The sequence below is a fragment of the Podarcis raffonei genome, chromosome 5 (assembly GCF_027172205.1).
Source record: "Podarcis raffonei isolate rPodRaf1 chromosome 5, rPodRaf1.pri, whole genome shotgun sequence".
In the NCBI taxonomy this organism is placed as follows: Eukaryota; Metazoa; Chordata; class Lepidosauria; order Squamata; family Lacertidae; genus Podarcis; species Podarcis raffonei.
Window position 1 is genome coordinate 32,712,547 of NC_070606.1, and position 16,533 is coordinate 32,729,079.

The window sequence follows — 16,533 nt, forward strand, 5'->3', positions numbered from 1 at the left end:
AATGGCTGTTTGTTTGACAATGCAGGATGCCTGCAGGATAGCTCAGTCAGTAGAGCATGAGACTCTTAATCTCAGGGACATGAGTTCGAGCCCCACATTGGGCAAAAAGATTCCCACATTGCCGGGGGTTGGACTAGATGAGCCTCGTGGTCGCTTCCAACTCTACAATACTATTGTTCTAAAGTTCTCAGCTACAATATTTGTGTATCGCGAAAACTAATAAAAATTAAACTAATAAAAAGCTGTCCCAACGTAGCACAACTCAGATATTGAGGGAGATGCAAAAAAGAGCCTCCATGGGAAATCTTAGGGAGAATTTTGGCTCAAATGGGACGACAGCTCTGAAGGTAACTGCGTCCCAACCCATTTAGCGTAGGGTTGGGGAAACTGTGGTCTTCCAGATGTTGCTGGACTACAACTCCCATCATCCCTGACCGTGGGCTATGTTTGTTGCACAAGAGCACTAAACCAACCTCAATTGTGCCGCCTGACTTTGCTGGCATGTGAATGAATCCTATCTGAAAACAACAATCCTCTCCATCAGTCCCCGTTAATCCAAAATAAGAACCACCAGCGCACAGGGATAAATCCATGTTTAGTGTCTCCCACTAAAACTAACCGGTGTGTTGCTGTTCTTGAGACTGTGTATTTTGTAACTGCTTTCGTCATCAGCCAAGATTTCCTCAGGGTAAGTTCTCCCTGTGTAAGTTTAAAATTACAGCTCAACAGCAACATGGTAAGTTTAAAATTACAGCTCAACATGGAACATCTTCCATCAAAGTTAGCCTCCCATTCATTTCCACGGGGCTGTCTTGCACCGTGACTTTTGAATGGCATCAATGGACAATGGAGGATCTGCCGTATCAGCTTGAGGTTCCAGAACTTTAGCCCCACAAAGGACAACTCTGGAATGCGTAGCTCCTTAAACACAAGCTTCCTTTATTTTTCCTAACATCTTTTGTTGTAAGTAGAAGGTGGGGGAAGACCTCTGCTGTAGCAAATGCACTGAAGAAAGGAGCCTTTCCAGTCTCAATCTCAATACAGTGGTACCTCGGGTTACATACGCTTCAGGTTACATACGCTTCAGGTTACAGACTCCGCTAACCCAGAAATAGTACCTGGGTTTAAGAACTTTGCTTCAGGATGAGCACAGAAATCGTGCGGCGGTGGCGCAGCGGCAGCGGGAGGCCCCATTAGCTAAAGTGGTGCTTCAGGTTAAGAACGGACCTCCAGAACGAATTAAGTACATAACCAGAGGTACCACTGTACTTGATGAGAGTTGCTTCCTACCATTTTCCCTTTCCCACCTCACTGTGTAACCTTGAGCCCATACCCCTTAAAGAAACCAACCCTTAATATTTCAAATTCACAGTTGCGGTCCTTTGTCAACCATGTCTGTCATATCCAGCTCCAAATCTCTTAAAGCCGCGCTGCAGAAAATACAAATTTTCATCACTGCACTCTGCTCCTCAGACCTGTTCTTCCACATCCAACCTTTGAAACCTTCTTCTGAGCAAGGTCCCTGCCAAGGTGTGGCGATTTCGCCTTAATTGAAATGCACAATAGCAGAATGCAGTGAGTAAGCCTGTAGAATCCTGCTTGTGGAATTTGCATAGGCCACTATGGGAAGCAAAATGCCAGGCTGGAGATGTCTCTGGTCTAATTCAAACGAGCTTTTGTTTTGCATTAATTAATTAATTAATTAATTAGAATAGAATTGCATTAATTAATTAGAATAGTTTTATTATTTGTACCCCACTCATCTGACTGAGTTGCCCCAGCCACTCTGGGCAACTTGCAACATATATAAAACATTACACATTTTAGGGCCATCCACATCATGAATGCAATTAACATTTGCACCCCCAGAAGCGGAGAAGATGGGAAGTTATAGACAAGAAGGATCCCTTGACACCTTAGATGCCTGACACATTTATTGACTAGCAACTTCTGATTGTTGATGCCACAACAACACAGTGGCCCTACAAGGAGCCACAGAACGGTTTTATTCAGAGGGGAAATAATGTGAATTGTGGGAAGAGTACCCAACAATGGATAACTAATATGAGACACATCACGTGGGGGGGGGGGGGAGAGACTCACTACTCTGTCGCACCAAACATTATTGTAACCAGGTGTGCCTGGATAGCTCCATTGGTTAGAGCGTGGTGCTGATAATGCCAAGGTTGCAGGTTCGATCCCTGTATGGGGCAGCTGCCTAGTCCTGCATTGGAGGAGGTTGGACTAGAATGATCCTCAGGGATCATTAATATGATACCATGAGCCATTATACATCCCAGCAGCTGTTCTTCATTCTCTACTCAACACATCCAGTTCCTGACATCACCAGCTGGCAAGATAAGGACTGTCCAAAGCTTTGGAGAGCCACCGGTAGTCAGTGTTGACCAGGGTCAGGGAACCTGTAGCCCTCCAGGTGTTGCTGGACTCCAACTCCCATCAGCCCCACCAACACGGCCAATGGCCAGGGAGAATGGGAATTGTATTCCAGTATCTGGAGGCTCACAGGTTCTCCACCTCTGGTGTAGACAATGCTCAGCAAGATGGGACAATGGTCTTGACTTGGCGGACAGCAGGTTCCTATGTTGCTAGCATGCCGAAATACAGAAGTTTCACAACTCCCCTCTTCCCCTGCCTGCCACTTCAATCCCTATGCATTTGTTTACTTGCAGATGCATATTTGACTTACCGTATATACTCGAGTAGAAGCCAACTTTTTCAGCACATTTTTTATGCTGAAAAAGCCCCCCTCGGCTTATACTTGAGTGAGGGTCCCTTTCGGGCTGCTCCTTCCTCCTCCTCCACTGCTGCCGCCACCAGCCTCTCGGCAGCACCCTAGGTAGGCAGGGGGAAGGGAGGGGCTGGGGGGGAGAGAGAAGCCCCTTCTGCCGTGTGCACATGCGCATGCACACGCACTCCGGCCCACCAGGAGGTTTGTGGTGTGGTGAACCAGCTTATACTCAATAAGTTTTCCCTGTTTTTTGTGGTAAAATTAGGTGCCTCGGCTTATATTCAGGTCGGCTTATACTCGAGTATATACGGTAAGTAATTTCTACTTCCATATCAATGCATATATACATAAGCCTGCTTTATTAGGCAGCAGCCAGTAAGCCGCATGCATTTTTCATTATCCGAAGCCTTTCGAAAGAGGAACAAAGAAAGCCAGCCAAGCAATCCCTTTTTTTAATCTTATGCAGAGGTGCTTTTTATCCAAGAGAGGTTCATGTTCCCTTTTTTTTTACAGAGGTTTGAAGTTCAGCATGAACTGTTCTATCTGCTCGTTATCAGGATGCTTATATAATACGGATCTGAAGATTAGAACCTGCTAAGCTTGCGTCTTCTACCAGAGTACAAGAGATAACAAGCCTCTACTTTGCAGCTATGCTCCTTGACGGGGACCCCCCCCCCTAGCTTTCATTGCTCCTTACACCACTATTACACAACAGAACTGCTGATGGCATGCAGAAAGTGAGGACACACTTCCACCTGTTTCTGGACAACCTCCCAAACCATCTCCCTGGGTATTCCAACTAGCAATCAAAAGTTAATCCTCTTTAACATTTGTATGAAACCGCTGGGATAAGCTACTCAGGGACACAGAACAAGGTGTCTCCATGTGTGCTGACAACACTAAACACCCTCTCTCTATCTTTTTCAGGGCGTTCAGGTGAGGCAAAGCAAGTGTTGAACAAGTATGTGAAATCAGTAATGGTCTGCATGATAAAACAGGGGTCAGAAATGGGTTTGTTTGTATACCCAGAAAGGATCAAAATTGCAATCTGGGGGTACTCTTTGACTCAGCTTTGTCACAGAGTCCCTGGTAGCCTCTGGGACAGTAAAGTGCCTTTCATCAGCTTATCAGTGCTGTGGCATCATCTAGATCAGGGGTCAGGAAACTTTTTCAGCAGGGGGCCGGTCCACTGTCCCTCAGACCTTGTGGGGGGCCAGACTGTTTGCAGGGGATGAACAAATTCCTATGCCCCACAAATAACCCAGAGATGCATTTTAAATAAAAGCACACTTTCTACTTATGTAAAAACCCCAGGCAAGCCCCATAAATAACCCAGAGATGCTTTTTACATAAAAGGACACATTCTACTCATGTAAAAACACGCTGTTTCCCGGACCATCCGCAGGCCTGATTTAGAAGGCGATTGGGCCAGATCCAGCCCCTGGGCCTTAGTCTGTCTACCCATGATCTAAGCAATATTGATGATTACGTACTCTCTTTACTAGTCTTCTAATTTGAGGACATCTTCTGTATCCCCTCATACCACTCCAACTCTTATTAAGAGCAACCTCAACTCCAACAGTTGCCTGTACTTTTGTAACAAAAAAAGAACTTGTCTAACAAGAGGTGTTTCAGTGGTTTGTGGAATTAGCAAGTTGGAAAGAATTAGAAGCAATGCTGTGGTTTAAGAATGCAGATACACCCTGAAGAACAAAGACAGCTTCTGAAGATCCAAAATTCCAGAGGCCATTAAAGTCCCTGCTCTTCAAATGCAGATTCTTCAGAGAAATGCAGTTCTCACCAAAACAGAAAACCTGCAGTCTGGGCTGTGCCATTTTATCACACTGTAAAGTATATTCACACAAGAAAGTTCAAAACAAAGAAAGCTGACCTGTCAGGGAGAAGATTTAAGTTAGAACTCTTCACCCTCATATGCTAGCATTCTTTGTGCAGGGAAATATATATTCAGCTCTGTGAGCCTCAACTTGAAGACTAAAGTAACACAGTCCATAAACAGGTTTGCTTTCTTAGTGACAACGAGATCACTGTAGATAAAATTCAGGGCATGGCTTCTTTCTTGCTCAATTCCTATATACCCTAAGGAACCTTACTGCATTTTTGACCTACAGTATGAAAAATCAGCCCAGACTGGTAGGAGTCTGTGATAAAAGAATGTTGCAAACGTATAATTTGTTTTGTTTTTCAATGATATATAGGCAAGCTGAAGACCCGCAATTCTGTGTACATTGTGTGGTGCTCCTTGATCTAAACTGCAAGCTCATATATTCCTGAATAGATGAAGAAGCTATGTAAATTAACAACAAACCGCAGTGGGAAAGCTTTGAGACAGTCTGAAATAAAGACAAACCACATGAAAGATCCATGTATGCAGGCATCAGTGAACACTACAAATGAAAAGAACTGTAAATGAGGACTAATAAGAGAGGAGATCTCAAAAATGAATATCTAGAATAGGATGGAGGGGGGAGAAAGAAGGACACATGCTTGGAAACAACTCAGTCCTACTGATTTACAAAGCCAATTTGTGTGTTTTATCTCCCTTAGATGTTAAAGATCACTACTGAGAACCGAAAATATAGTCATTCTGGACCTGATCCCACATGCAGCCAACACAGATGCATGTCTGGATTCACACCACAACACTCATCCATGTCCCAATAAATTGGCTGGATGTGTATTTTGATACAGGTATGTTCTGCTTATCCACTAGTTGTTGCATATCCTTCACTGTGCGGGACTTCAGCTACATCCATGACTAGATACTTAAAGTGATTTCTTTATCTAGTGTTTAGAAAAATCAGAATAATGAAAAACAACTGTTGCTTGTCCAAGATGTCTCAGTGTTCACTCTTTTTGAGGTTTACCCTGAACCTGAAAGGGAGGGCATTTTGATTTATGGAAGATAAGTAATGCGTGTTTTCCAGGGGAAAATGGAGTAATCTGCATAGGGTAACATGCACAAGAGAGCAGAGGGTTTTTTGAGTCCATGGGTCCCTTGATCAACTACAGTGGTACCTCTGGATGCGAACGGGATCCGTTCTGGAGCCCCGTTCACAACCTGAGCAGAACGCAACCCACGTCTGCCCATGCTGTGATTCGCCGCTTCTGTGCATACGCGTGACGTCATTTTGAGCGACTGCGCATGCGCGAGCGGCGAAACCCAGAAGTAACCCTTTCCAGTACTTCCGGGTCGCCGTGGAACACAACCTGAAAAGATTTAACCTGAAGCGTCTTTAACCCAAGGTACTGTCTTTAACCAAAGAACTGTACATTCTTTCTGCAGTACCCCTGTGGGGCTCATGAGCCCAGTTATGTCACCCCTTGCCTGCAGAGTTTTTTCAAACACGTTTCCTTGTGGAATGCTAGTCCTCCAGGCAGCCACTGCTGCCCCCCTACTCCAAAGAGAGGTGACTCCTCACACTGCTGCACAGGGGCCTGGGACTTTGTCCATTCCCAACAGCAAGGGCTGGCAGGCAGGCGGGCTAAATCCCTCGCCTGCTTGCTTGCTTGCTTACTCTGAGGCTGCCTCAGCTCCTGGCAACCAGCACCCATGGCCAAGAGGGAGCTTGTAGCCAGGGCTGCTGCAACAAACAGCTCTGCAAGCCTTTGAGAGACACAAGAAGGCATCAGGAGGGAAGGAAGGAAAGAGGGATAGAAGCCAGGGTTGCCCACAGCACCCCAGCCATCATTCAAGGCACCCCAGTGTGCCATGGCACACTGGTTGAACACCACTGCTCTAGAGAGTAATCTAATTTCTCATGTTTATTCTACTTGCCTTTATTAATCAAAGCTAAAAGCACTGAAATGGCCAAGCTAACCTAATATCATATTTTCAATTAGTATCCATTAATTGTCACTAACAAATTTATAAAAGAGGGGGGTGTCAAATTTTCCACCTCACACCACTGGAGCAAATTCATGCTCCATTCATAAACTTGTAGGCACTATTAAAAACAGATGGTGAGTCTCATGAGCATGGATTGTATCAGGGTGGATTTGATTTAAATCACAATTTAAATTTAAATCACTAGTCAGTAAGACTTGATTTAAATCACTAGTCAGTAAGACTTGATTTAAATCATTTTTTTTTACAGAAAGACTCATTCTTGCTGGTATAATCTTAATATTTACAACCAGATGAAGGTTGTATTATTCATTTTTGGAATAATAAATGTTCAGAGTAGTTTTTACAGTTATATAAAAAATTACTGATTTGGTTATACTATTAGAAATACATAGACAGATAATTATGAAATTATTGTGAGATTAAGCTAACTGTTCATATTTGGACAACTTTTCTGCTATACTTTATTGGAAGGAGAAAAATAATAATTTCCTTAATAACAATTTAAACAATTTATTTAACTAAAACAATAGCATTATAGCATATGTATCTTTGTTTGTTAACTGATGTGGTTAAACTATTTAAAAAAACCAAAACAACTTAGGCTGAGTTTTAGCACACATGAAAAACTTAAAACAAATCCTTATTTCCTGATGAAACAGCCTTTGGACTATAATGTAACTTAAACAGAAAACTATCTTTAGAAATATTTTTCCTCCAAAAGCATTTTATTTTAAAAATCCGATTTAAATTTTAAAAAATCTGATTTCTTTGATTATTATTTTTTAATTACTGATTTTTATCCACCCTGGATTGTACGCAACAGTTGGACATGCAGAGAAGTGACAGCATGCAACTGCCACATTTGCAGTGTGGAATGATGTGATCACACCTCTGCTCGACCATCCTTCGCCACAACATGTCAGGCTGCATTTTAAAAAGAAGGATTTCGACATAGGACAAGGCTTGGATCATTTTTACCACATGCCCAAACTCAGCCCATATTCGAGAACTGCTTCACATATGGTCGGTGTCCTGCACAGGTATCACCTCTGGACAAGAAAACCTGTGTACACGGTCACATGTACCAAATGCATGCAACCATTTCCCCCTGCATACATGCAGTGGGAAGCTACAACTGGCAACATAAAACACTCAGCAGGACTTAGGATTGATGTTGTGTTTGTTAGTTAGTTTGTTTGTTTTTTAAAAATCCATTTATTAAAAAGTTACAGTACAGTTTTGTCCACTGCCATAATATCACATAATGATCAATGTTAATTCTCTATATTCACCTATGGACAACCTTTGGGCCTACAGGTGAGATAAAAGATGTTGCCATGCCCACTTTTAGTTCTGGCCCCACCCGCCATGAGCTCTGCCCACTGCCAGCATGTGAACCCTGACCAATGGCCCCCTAGGCTCTTTGGGGGGGGGGTTGCCTAATCCTGATGGATGCAATCCTCTTTGGGCACTCAGTCATCTGAGGAAAGAGCAGTGTGTTGTGCACAGCAGAAATTTATGGCTACACTCTGCCGTGATTTTTCTGGGAGGGGACCAATTGATACGTCAAAAGCAGGAATCACCAAAAGTGCAGCTGCCGTGCTAGAAGTTCACACAACAGACTTTGCTGTACAACTATGGAGAAAACAACCCCAAAAAGAAAATGAAAAGCAGCCTTTTTATTTTCTACCAAGTGCCAAGCTGGGCACAATAGTTGGTTTTCTGCCCATGCAAAAACACCAGTTTCAACCATCAAGCCCTTAGCCTTTTCAGGGTAATAATCTCTGCCTTTCAGCCAAGCTTTTAGAATGGAGCAGGGAAACCAGCGTGGGCTAACGTAAGATATTCCCCAGAAAGACTCTCTTGAAAGGATACATTTAAAGTATTCTGTTTTTTAAAGGATTTTTAGGGCAGGACACTTTTATCTGCCCGCCCCCCCCCTTCACTTCCTGTTTTGTAAACTCTCTACTGAGAAAGTAATCTCTGTTCCATTCCATTCTCCACTCACTAGCTTTTGTTTTATTACCAAACACACGCAGGGTGCCCATCTAACCACTTCCCCAGTCTGGGTACTTTCCTATTTACCATTAGGTAAGGGGGAAGCAGATGGAGTGGGGAGAGGGAGGGAGGGAAAGAGAGAGAAAGAGTGAGAGAGAGAGTTGTGGAGAGAAAACAGGGAAGACAAACAGGGAAGTTATCCAGAGATCTAAGAGAGCAAAGCACAAAAGCATTACGGGGAGCGAGTTCAGCAAGGAAAAGCTAACGCCAGGCTTTGAGATCAATCTGGAAACAGGGAGATGAATAAGACCCATGGAGAAGTCCAGTACTTTGTTTTATAAGGGGAGAGGGTGGGCGGCGGGAGGAGACCAAGGAGAGGGGAACCTGTGGCCTTCCACATGCGAGAGGACTACAAATCCCATCATCCATAAACACTGATGGCAAATGCAGCCCAGCAAAGGACCACAGGTTCCCCACCCAAGGGGTAGACCGTTCCTCAGACTGATCTGCAAAACATAGTGATGGGGGTGGGGAAGGTAGGTCCTGAGACTGGCTGAGCTTATGAACAGATAAGACTGAAAGACCCCCAAGCAGAAAATCCGTACTGGTTCCCATTCGATTGGGGGGGGGATATCCGACGACGTCTCGCTCACTTGCCCCACCATCCCAACCTGACCTTGGAAAAGTTGGTTCCTGGCTTGGCATTAATTATATCCCCCTACCTACCTACCTAGCGCCGCCACCTCGGCGCATTGTTTACAGGAGACGGCCCAAGCGCCTAGTGGTTGGGCTCCTTCTCTCCCGACGCTCCCCTCGGCGCCCCACCACACGGGTCGATCCCCGCGGGCTACGCGTGTGCACACGAGAGGGTGCCAAAGTGCCGTGTCTACTACTCCCGGGAGCGAGAGGGGCTCCGGAGAAGTTTCCCCTGGAGTGGGGGAGCGCGGGGAACGGGGAAAGCGGAGCGAAAGTTTGACGAAACTGGAGCAGGGGACCCGAGAAGTGATGGAGAGGAAGGAGCCGCGCGCGCGCACCACCACCCCCTCGTCCGGCGGGTCCCCCAAATAAGTGAAACAAAACCAGAGAGGAGCTGCGGGGACGACACGAACACTCACCATGATTCTCCACAGCCTCTCCGGGCAGCCTTTGCACGCGCGGGGTCAGCGAGGGACGCTGCTGTTGCTACTGCTGTTGTTTGTGTTGCTCAACTAAATCGGCCTGAGCGTCGGGCGGAGAGCTGGGCTTTGCAAAAAAAGGAGGAGGCGGAGAGCGGCTGCCCGCAGATCCACCCCAGCCTGCCTCTCTTTCTCTGCGCGTGACTGGACAGAGAGCGAGAGGGAGGAGAGGGAGGGCAGGAGAGAGAGGAGTCGCCGCCGCCGCCGCCGCCCTCTTTCGCTCCGGCGCGGCTGTGATTGCAAGAAGCGCCACCGCGCGCCTCTCCGGGTGCCGGCCCGGAAGCAGGCCTAGGCGCCCTCGCAGCCTCCGCCTCGAGCAGCTCGCTCGCCACAGGCCTTGGCAATCACAGCGCCCTCTGCCGCAGACCCGCTGGGTCCAAAGGCCGCGGAGCCGCACGCTCGCTTTGCCCCTCGCCCGGGCGAAAGCGAAGCGTGCAGGGGACGCAGCTGCAAGGGGAGCCTTTGGCGCGCGAGGGGAAGCGCTGGCTAGAGCAGGACGAAGACACATCTCACCGCGGCCTGCTAGAGCCAGGGTGGGGTAGGAGTTTGAACCCGGGTCTCCCTCCGACCCACTCTAAGGCTCACTCTGCCACGAAAGCTTACCCGTAGGCCGGTGGCTGCCTCTCTTCTCAGCCTACCCCTCATAGACTTGTCTTGTTTTGAGGATAATTTGGAGAGTAAAGGGAACTATGCTCCCTTGAACTTCTTGGAGGAAAAGTGGGGTCTAAATACAATAAAAGGATAATAAACAAACATGACCTGACATCAACAGCGCTTGCCCCCACTCGTGAGCATGTTTTCCGATACTGGAGGTTGTGCTTGGCATAACCTTATCCTCCATGATTTGTCAATTTTCTGCTTAGGAAAGTGGGGAGAAGTGATGACCCGAAATGCTAAAGACCACACTGCATGCACCTGACAAAGTGGCCTCTCTGACCCAGGAAGACATGCTCAAATAAACGTGAGAGGGTTTAAGGTGTTAGCAGACACTTTGTTGGTTTGGCTGTTATAGGCTAACATGGCTACTACCATCATGAATGTTGTCTTTTTTAAAAAAAAAAATATTTTTTATTAAACAGTTTTTATAACCACACAGACATAACGTAAATACAGCAAATACATAAACAAACAAAAACAAAAACAACACAAAAAACAAATACCATTTCATATCTTAATTTCTTATACCTTCCTTCCCCGACTTCCTCATGCCTCCCTTTTCTGTATTCCAGATTCTAGTCAATTACTCAGCAAATCTTGCCTTATTTTACTTTAAATTTAAGCTAATCTTCCTTATTCTCCTTGTCTTAACCATTGCTAATAGTAACCATTTACTTTCCAGTCCAACATCATTCTAACTTTCATTCATTTTGTAATATTTCTTTAGATAGTCCTTGAACTTTTTCCATTCTTCTTCCGCTGCTTCTCTTCCCTGGTTTCGGATTCTGCTCGTCATTTCTGCCAAGCCCATATAGTCAATCACCTTCATCTGCCATTCTTCCAGTGTGGGTAGATCTTGTGTCTTCCAGTACTTTGCAATGAGTATTCTAGCTGCTGTTGTAGCATACATAAAGAAAGTTAAATCCGTCTTTAACACCCCTTGGCCGACAATACCCAAGAGAAAGGCCTCTGGTTTCTTAGAGAAGGTATATTTAAATACCTTTTTAAGTTCATTATAGATCATTTCCCAGAATGCCTTAATCTTCGGGCACGTCCACCAAAGGTGAAAAAATGTACCTTCCTTTTCTTTACATTTCCAACATTTATTATCAGGCAAATGGTAAATCTTTGCAAGCTTGACTGGGGTTATGTACCACCTATAGATCATTTTCATAATATTTTCTCTTAAGGCATTACATGCCGTGAATTTCATCCCGGTGGTCCACAACTTTTCCCAATCAGCAAACAAAATATTATGACCAATGTCCTGAGCCCATTTAATCATAGTTGATTTCACCGTTTCATCTTGTGTATTCCATTTCAGCAGCAAATTGTACATTTTTGACAAATTCTTAGTACTGGCATGAATGTTGTCTTAAGTACCACAGAGACTCCAAAATTACCACTACAGTACTATCCTTTTGCCCACTTCAGACTATATAGTGTATATAGAGTATATAGTGTTTTTCAAATGCACCACCATTTCCCGCATTAAAAAAGGAAAAGAGAGGAAAAATCCACCATCACTCTAATGAAGTACCGTATTTTTTGCACCATAACACTCACTTTTTTCCTCCTAGAAAGTAAGGGGAAATGTCTGTGCGTCTTATGGAGCGAATGCCTACGGATGGCGGGAGGATCTGCTGCAGTCGTGAGCAGAGGATCCATGGTTCCCCTTCCTTCCCTCCTCCGTGGCTTGCTTTGAAACAGCAAAGTGGGAGAAGAGCCGCTGAGTGGGGAGGAGAGAGGGACAGAGAGCCTGCTTGCTTTAAAGGAACAAAGCGGGAGAGGAGAGGAGCCTTCTCCTCTTACACCCCTCTTCTGCATTATTAACAGCATCCTTCTCCACCCACCCCACGCGTGTTCCTTGTCCCTTGAGTGCTTTTCCTTCCCTCCCCACTTAAAACGTGGTTACAAAGCATGGATCCACATGGATCCTCAGGATTTTTGCATTGGGCTACCCCAAACTCACCGTCAGATCACATGTCTGTGGCCACAGCATGAACCACAAAAATCATACATCCGCTGTTTCGTTTAGAATATTTTTTTTCTTGTTTTCCTCCTCTAAAAACTATGTGCGTGTTATGGTCGGGTGCGTGTTATAGAGCGAAAAATACGGTAAATACATTTCTGTTCTTTACTTCCAAACTCCCTGGAGTATGCCACTTATTCCTTGCTGTCGACTTCATCCTCTTGGCCTGTTACTAACTAGCTTCCACCCCATGCAACTCCCCAGAAACTCCTACCAATGATTATGATCCATTGCAATCCACCTTCCACCCACTGCACCCCACAGAAACTGCCCTATTGCCAATCACCTCACTTCCAACTCCTTTTTGTTTTGTAAGGAGTCTCTGCTCCAGAGATACTTTGACTGTCCCCTGCTGGTTCTTTTCCTACCTCTTTAATTGCTCAGTGATTACTGTCACCACAAGGTGAAACGTTTTTTGCAGTTTCATCCTTTCCATTAGGAACTCTTAGGATCTGTTCTTAATCCTCTTCTTTCTCTTCTCACTACACCTGGGGGACAACATCAGAGTTTGTGGCTTTCCATACCACCTAGAGCTTTCCACCAAATCTTAGATCTCCATTTGTGTCTGACATTTTGTGTTCAGGTGTTTCATTGACACCTGAAATCCAGCTTGTCTCTGACCAAACTTCTCTTTCCTCCTAAGTTTTTATCTGTTTTCATCAAAGACATCACAAATCACCCTGTTGATCAAGCGCAAAGCTTTGGATTCATGTCTGAGATTTCTTTTTCTCCCTGTATTCAGTGACGTAAGGAAAAAACTCAATTTCTTGACACCAGCTGTATGCACAAATATTCTCTTGAACTGGAGGTTCTATACAATATTTGTTACTCAGGGGTCAGCAAACCTTCAGTAGGGGGCCGGTCCACTGTCCCTCAGACCTTGTGGGGGGCCGGACTATATTTTGGAAAAAAATTTGAATTCCTATGCCCCACAAATAACCCAGAGATGCATTTTAAATAAAAGGACACATTCTACTCATGTAAAAACACACTGATTCTCGGACCATCCACGGGCCAGATTTAGAAGGCAATTAAGCCGGCTCCGGCTCCCGGGCCTTAATTTGCCTACCCATGTGTTACATGCTTACTCTTTGGTTGTTCAGAGGGTCCTCTATTACAAAGAATACATGCTGCAAAATCTTATGAGAAATGTTTTAATGCAATTGACGTTGCAGGAACTATGTTGCCTTTCCCCACTATTCCTATGCAAGAGTGCCTATGGTTTAAGGTTTTCAGTCATTCAGTGTAAATCAATAAGTTTTGCATGCGCAAAACTCCTTTTCTGTTGTACGAAGCTAACTTGAAAGGAGTCCTACAAAGTTAAGCTTGTCTGTCAGTAATGCTACAGGTACCATAGGGCTAAGTGTAACCGTATCTTCCCATTGCTTAGATGAAACAATTCAGAAGCAAGACATAAAACTAGAACTTCTAGTCCTGTGATGTTTATTTGGTTAACTGATCAGAAGATCAGCGTAAAAATTCTTCAGGATCTACAAAGCTGCGCCTGATAAACAGGCCAATATATTTTAAATGATTATTATTACAATGAGTAATAAAACCTGCTGATGACATGCACTGCCTTCAAAGAGATGTTCCCTGTGTGAGAGAGAAAAATGAATTATTCTAAGCTGATACCTGTTGTAGCACATGAGTACATCATCTAAAAGTTACCTTTTTAAAAAATGCATAAAAGGTAAAGGGGACCCCTGACCATTAGGTCCAGTTGTGACCGACTCTGGGGTTGCGGCGCTCATCTCGCTTTATTGGCCGATGGAGCCAGCGTACAGCTTCCGGATCTGGCGAACCAGAGCAGCGCACAGAAACGCCGTTTACCTTCCCGCTGGAGCGGTACCTATTTATCTACTTGCACTTTGACGTGCTTTTGAACTGCTAGGTTGGCAGGAGCAGGGACTGAGCAACGGGAGCTCACCCCGTCGCGGGGATTCGAACCGCCGACCTTCTGATCGGCAAGTCCTAGGCTCTGTGGTTTAATCCACAGCACCACCCGCCCCCCCCAAAAAATGCATATTTGTCTATATTTATGCAGATGGGCAGAACAGTCCTCCTAACTCACATTTAGAGGGAGAGGAAAGGAGATGCCGCTACAGGGCAGCTGCCCAATCCATTGCCCTGCAGTGATGCTGTCAGCGAGATGTGAAATGTTATGAGCAGCTATTTCTTTTACTACCAGAGCTGCTATAAAGTTGTGCCGTTTCTGTGGACATGCTGGGGGAATTAAGAGGTTCTGAATGTGGTGTAACAACGCACGTCCCTGACATGCCCCATTTTTACTTGCTCCACCAGCAGAACATCACAAATATAACATCCTCACTGGAGGAACTTTTCAGAGTCCCGCCAGTGGCATAAGTGTTGCTCCACAATCAACTTTCAGAGCAACGCTTAATGCCCTTAAGGCTCCTCAGCTGGTTTTAAGCTGTGGTTAGAATTGCACCCTTAAGAGGTCATTTAATTAACTGATTAAAAATCCATGCAAGTAAGTAACTAAGATTTCTTTAACCAGCTGACAGCCCTAATAATTTCAGTTGAGTTGCAGAAGTACCAAACTGAGGCAGCAGACAACTGCCACAGGGACATACACAGAGGGCATATTCTTTCTTGCAAACTTAGGTAAAGGCAAAGGGACCCCTGACCGTTAGGTCCAGTCATGACCGACTCTGGGGATGCGGCACTCATCTCGCTTTATTGGCCGAGGGAGCCGGCGTACAGCTTCCGGGTCATGTGGCCGGCATGACCAAGCCGCTTCTGGCGAACCAGAGCAGCGCACGGAAACGGTGTTTACCTTCCTGCCAGAGCGGTACCTATTTATCTACTTGCAAACTTACATGGCCTGTATTAGCTTATCTTTCAAGGTTTCCTCCAGGGAATTCTGGGAGCAATAGTTTGGTGTGAGATTGCTAGAGTTCTCAGTTAGACATCTCCATGCCTTCTCTGAGAGCAACAATTCTCAGAGTTCCCTGCAGAGAAAGAATGATTATCAAACTAGTTTTAAGTCTGAATTGGCCTGGGGTCCATGTAAAACATTCCAGCCATGACTTCACTGACAACCATAGCGCTGGCCTTCAAACCTGCATGCAGTCAATATAAATAATACCAGTAGTATGTACAGTGGTACCTCTGGTTACGTACTTAATTCGTTCTGGAGGTCCGTCCTTAACCTGAAACTATTCTTAATCTGAAGCACCACTTTAGCTAATGGGGCCTCAGGCTGCTGCCGCCGCACGATTTCTGTTCTCATCCTGAAGCAAAGTTCTTAAACAGGGGTAATATTTCTGGATTAGCGGAGTCTGTAACCTGAAGCGTATGTAACCTGAAGCGTATGTAACCCGAGGTACCACTGTAATGTATCTCAGAGTCTTCTCACTCGCATAAGTAACACTATACCATGCCCTAGGAAGTGATCCAGTGCTGTTTACAAAGACATTACTGATGTCAGCATGGAAGCCTGAAAATGCAAGCGTGTCAAAAGATCTCATCAAGCAGCAGCTTGATGAGATACATGATCTCCAACTTCTTCTCTTCCACAAGGTGAGCGCCTGTCATAAACAAGTTACATGAACCCCAGTCTCTTGAGCGGTGAGACCTTTCAGGGACTTCAAGCTCACACCCGGGCTATTTCCCCTGGAGTGAAGGTCACTGGAGACCAATGGCATTTCTGTGCGATATGGCTTTATTGGCACATATGTACAGGCTGAGCCTAGCACTGGGTTCATCACAGAGTGCAAGACAAGTATGCTTGAGATTGTTAATGGAAAAGGAATAAAAATAAAATAGAAAAATATCTCAATCCTCCTGTCTCGATCGTGATGAATCCACGTCTCCTCCCACTGCTGAAACAAAATCGGATTTAAACAAAAAACAAAACTCAAGTGAATTTTCTTAACTGGAATTTGCTTCTGGAGGAAAGAAAACCAGGAGTTGACTATATGGTTAAGGGGGGGGGGAGGCGAAAAGAAAACAGAGCAGATGAAAGGGGAGAAGGGGTAGGAGGGACAATCGTTGGCTGTTGTCAAGAAAAAGTGTTACCTAGCAACTT

General features: G+C 45.0%; 1 protein-coding gene across 1 annotated transcript in view; it reads right to left on the minus strand.

Moving 5' to 3' along the window:
* Window positions 1-10,206, minus strand: part of SGPL1 (sphingosine-1-phosphate lyase 1) — a 35,139-nt gene extending 24,933 nt beyond the window's left edge. The window contains exon 1 of the mRNA XM_053388520.1: window positions 9,731-10,206. Coding sequence (XP_053244495.1) covers window positions 9,731-9,733 — 3 coding nt within the window. The 5' untranslated portion in view covers window positions 9,734-10,206. The remainder of the gene's footprint in view (window positions 1-9,730) is intronic.
* Window positions 10,207-16,533: the final 6,327 nt, after the last annotated feature.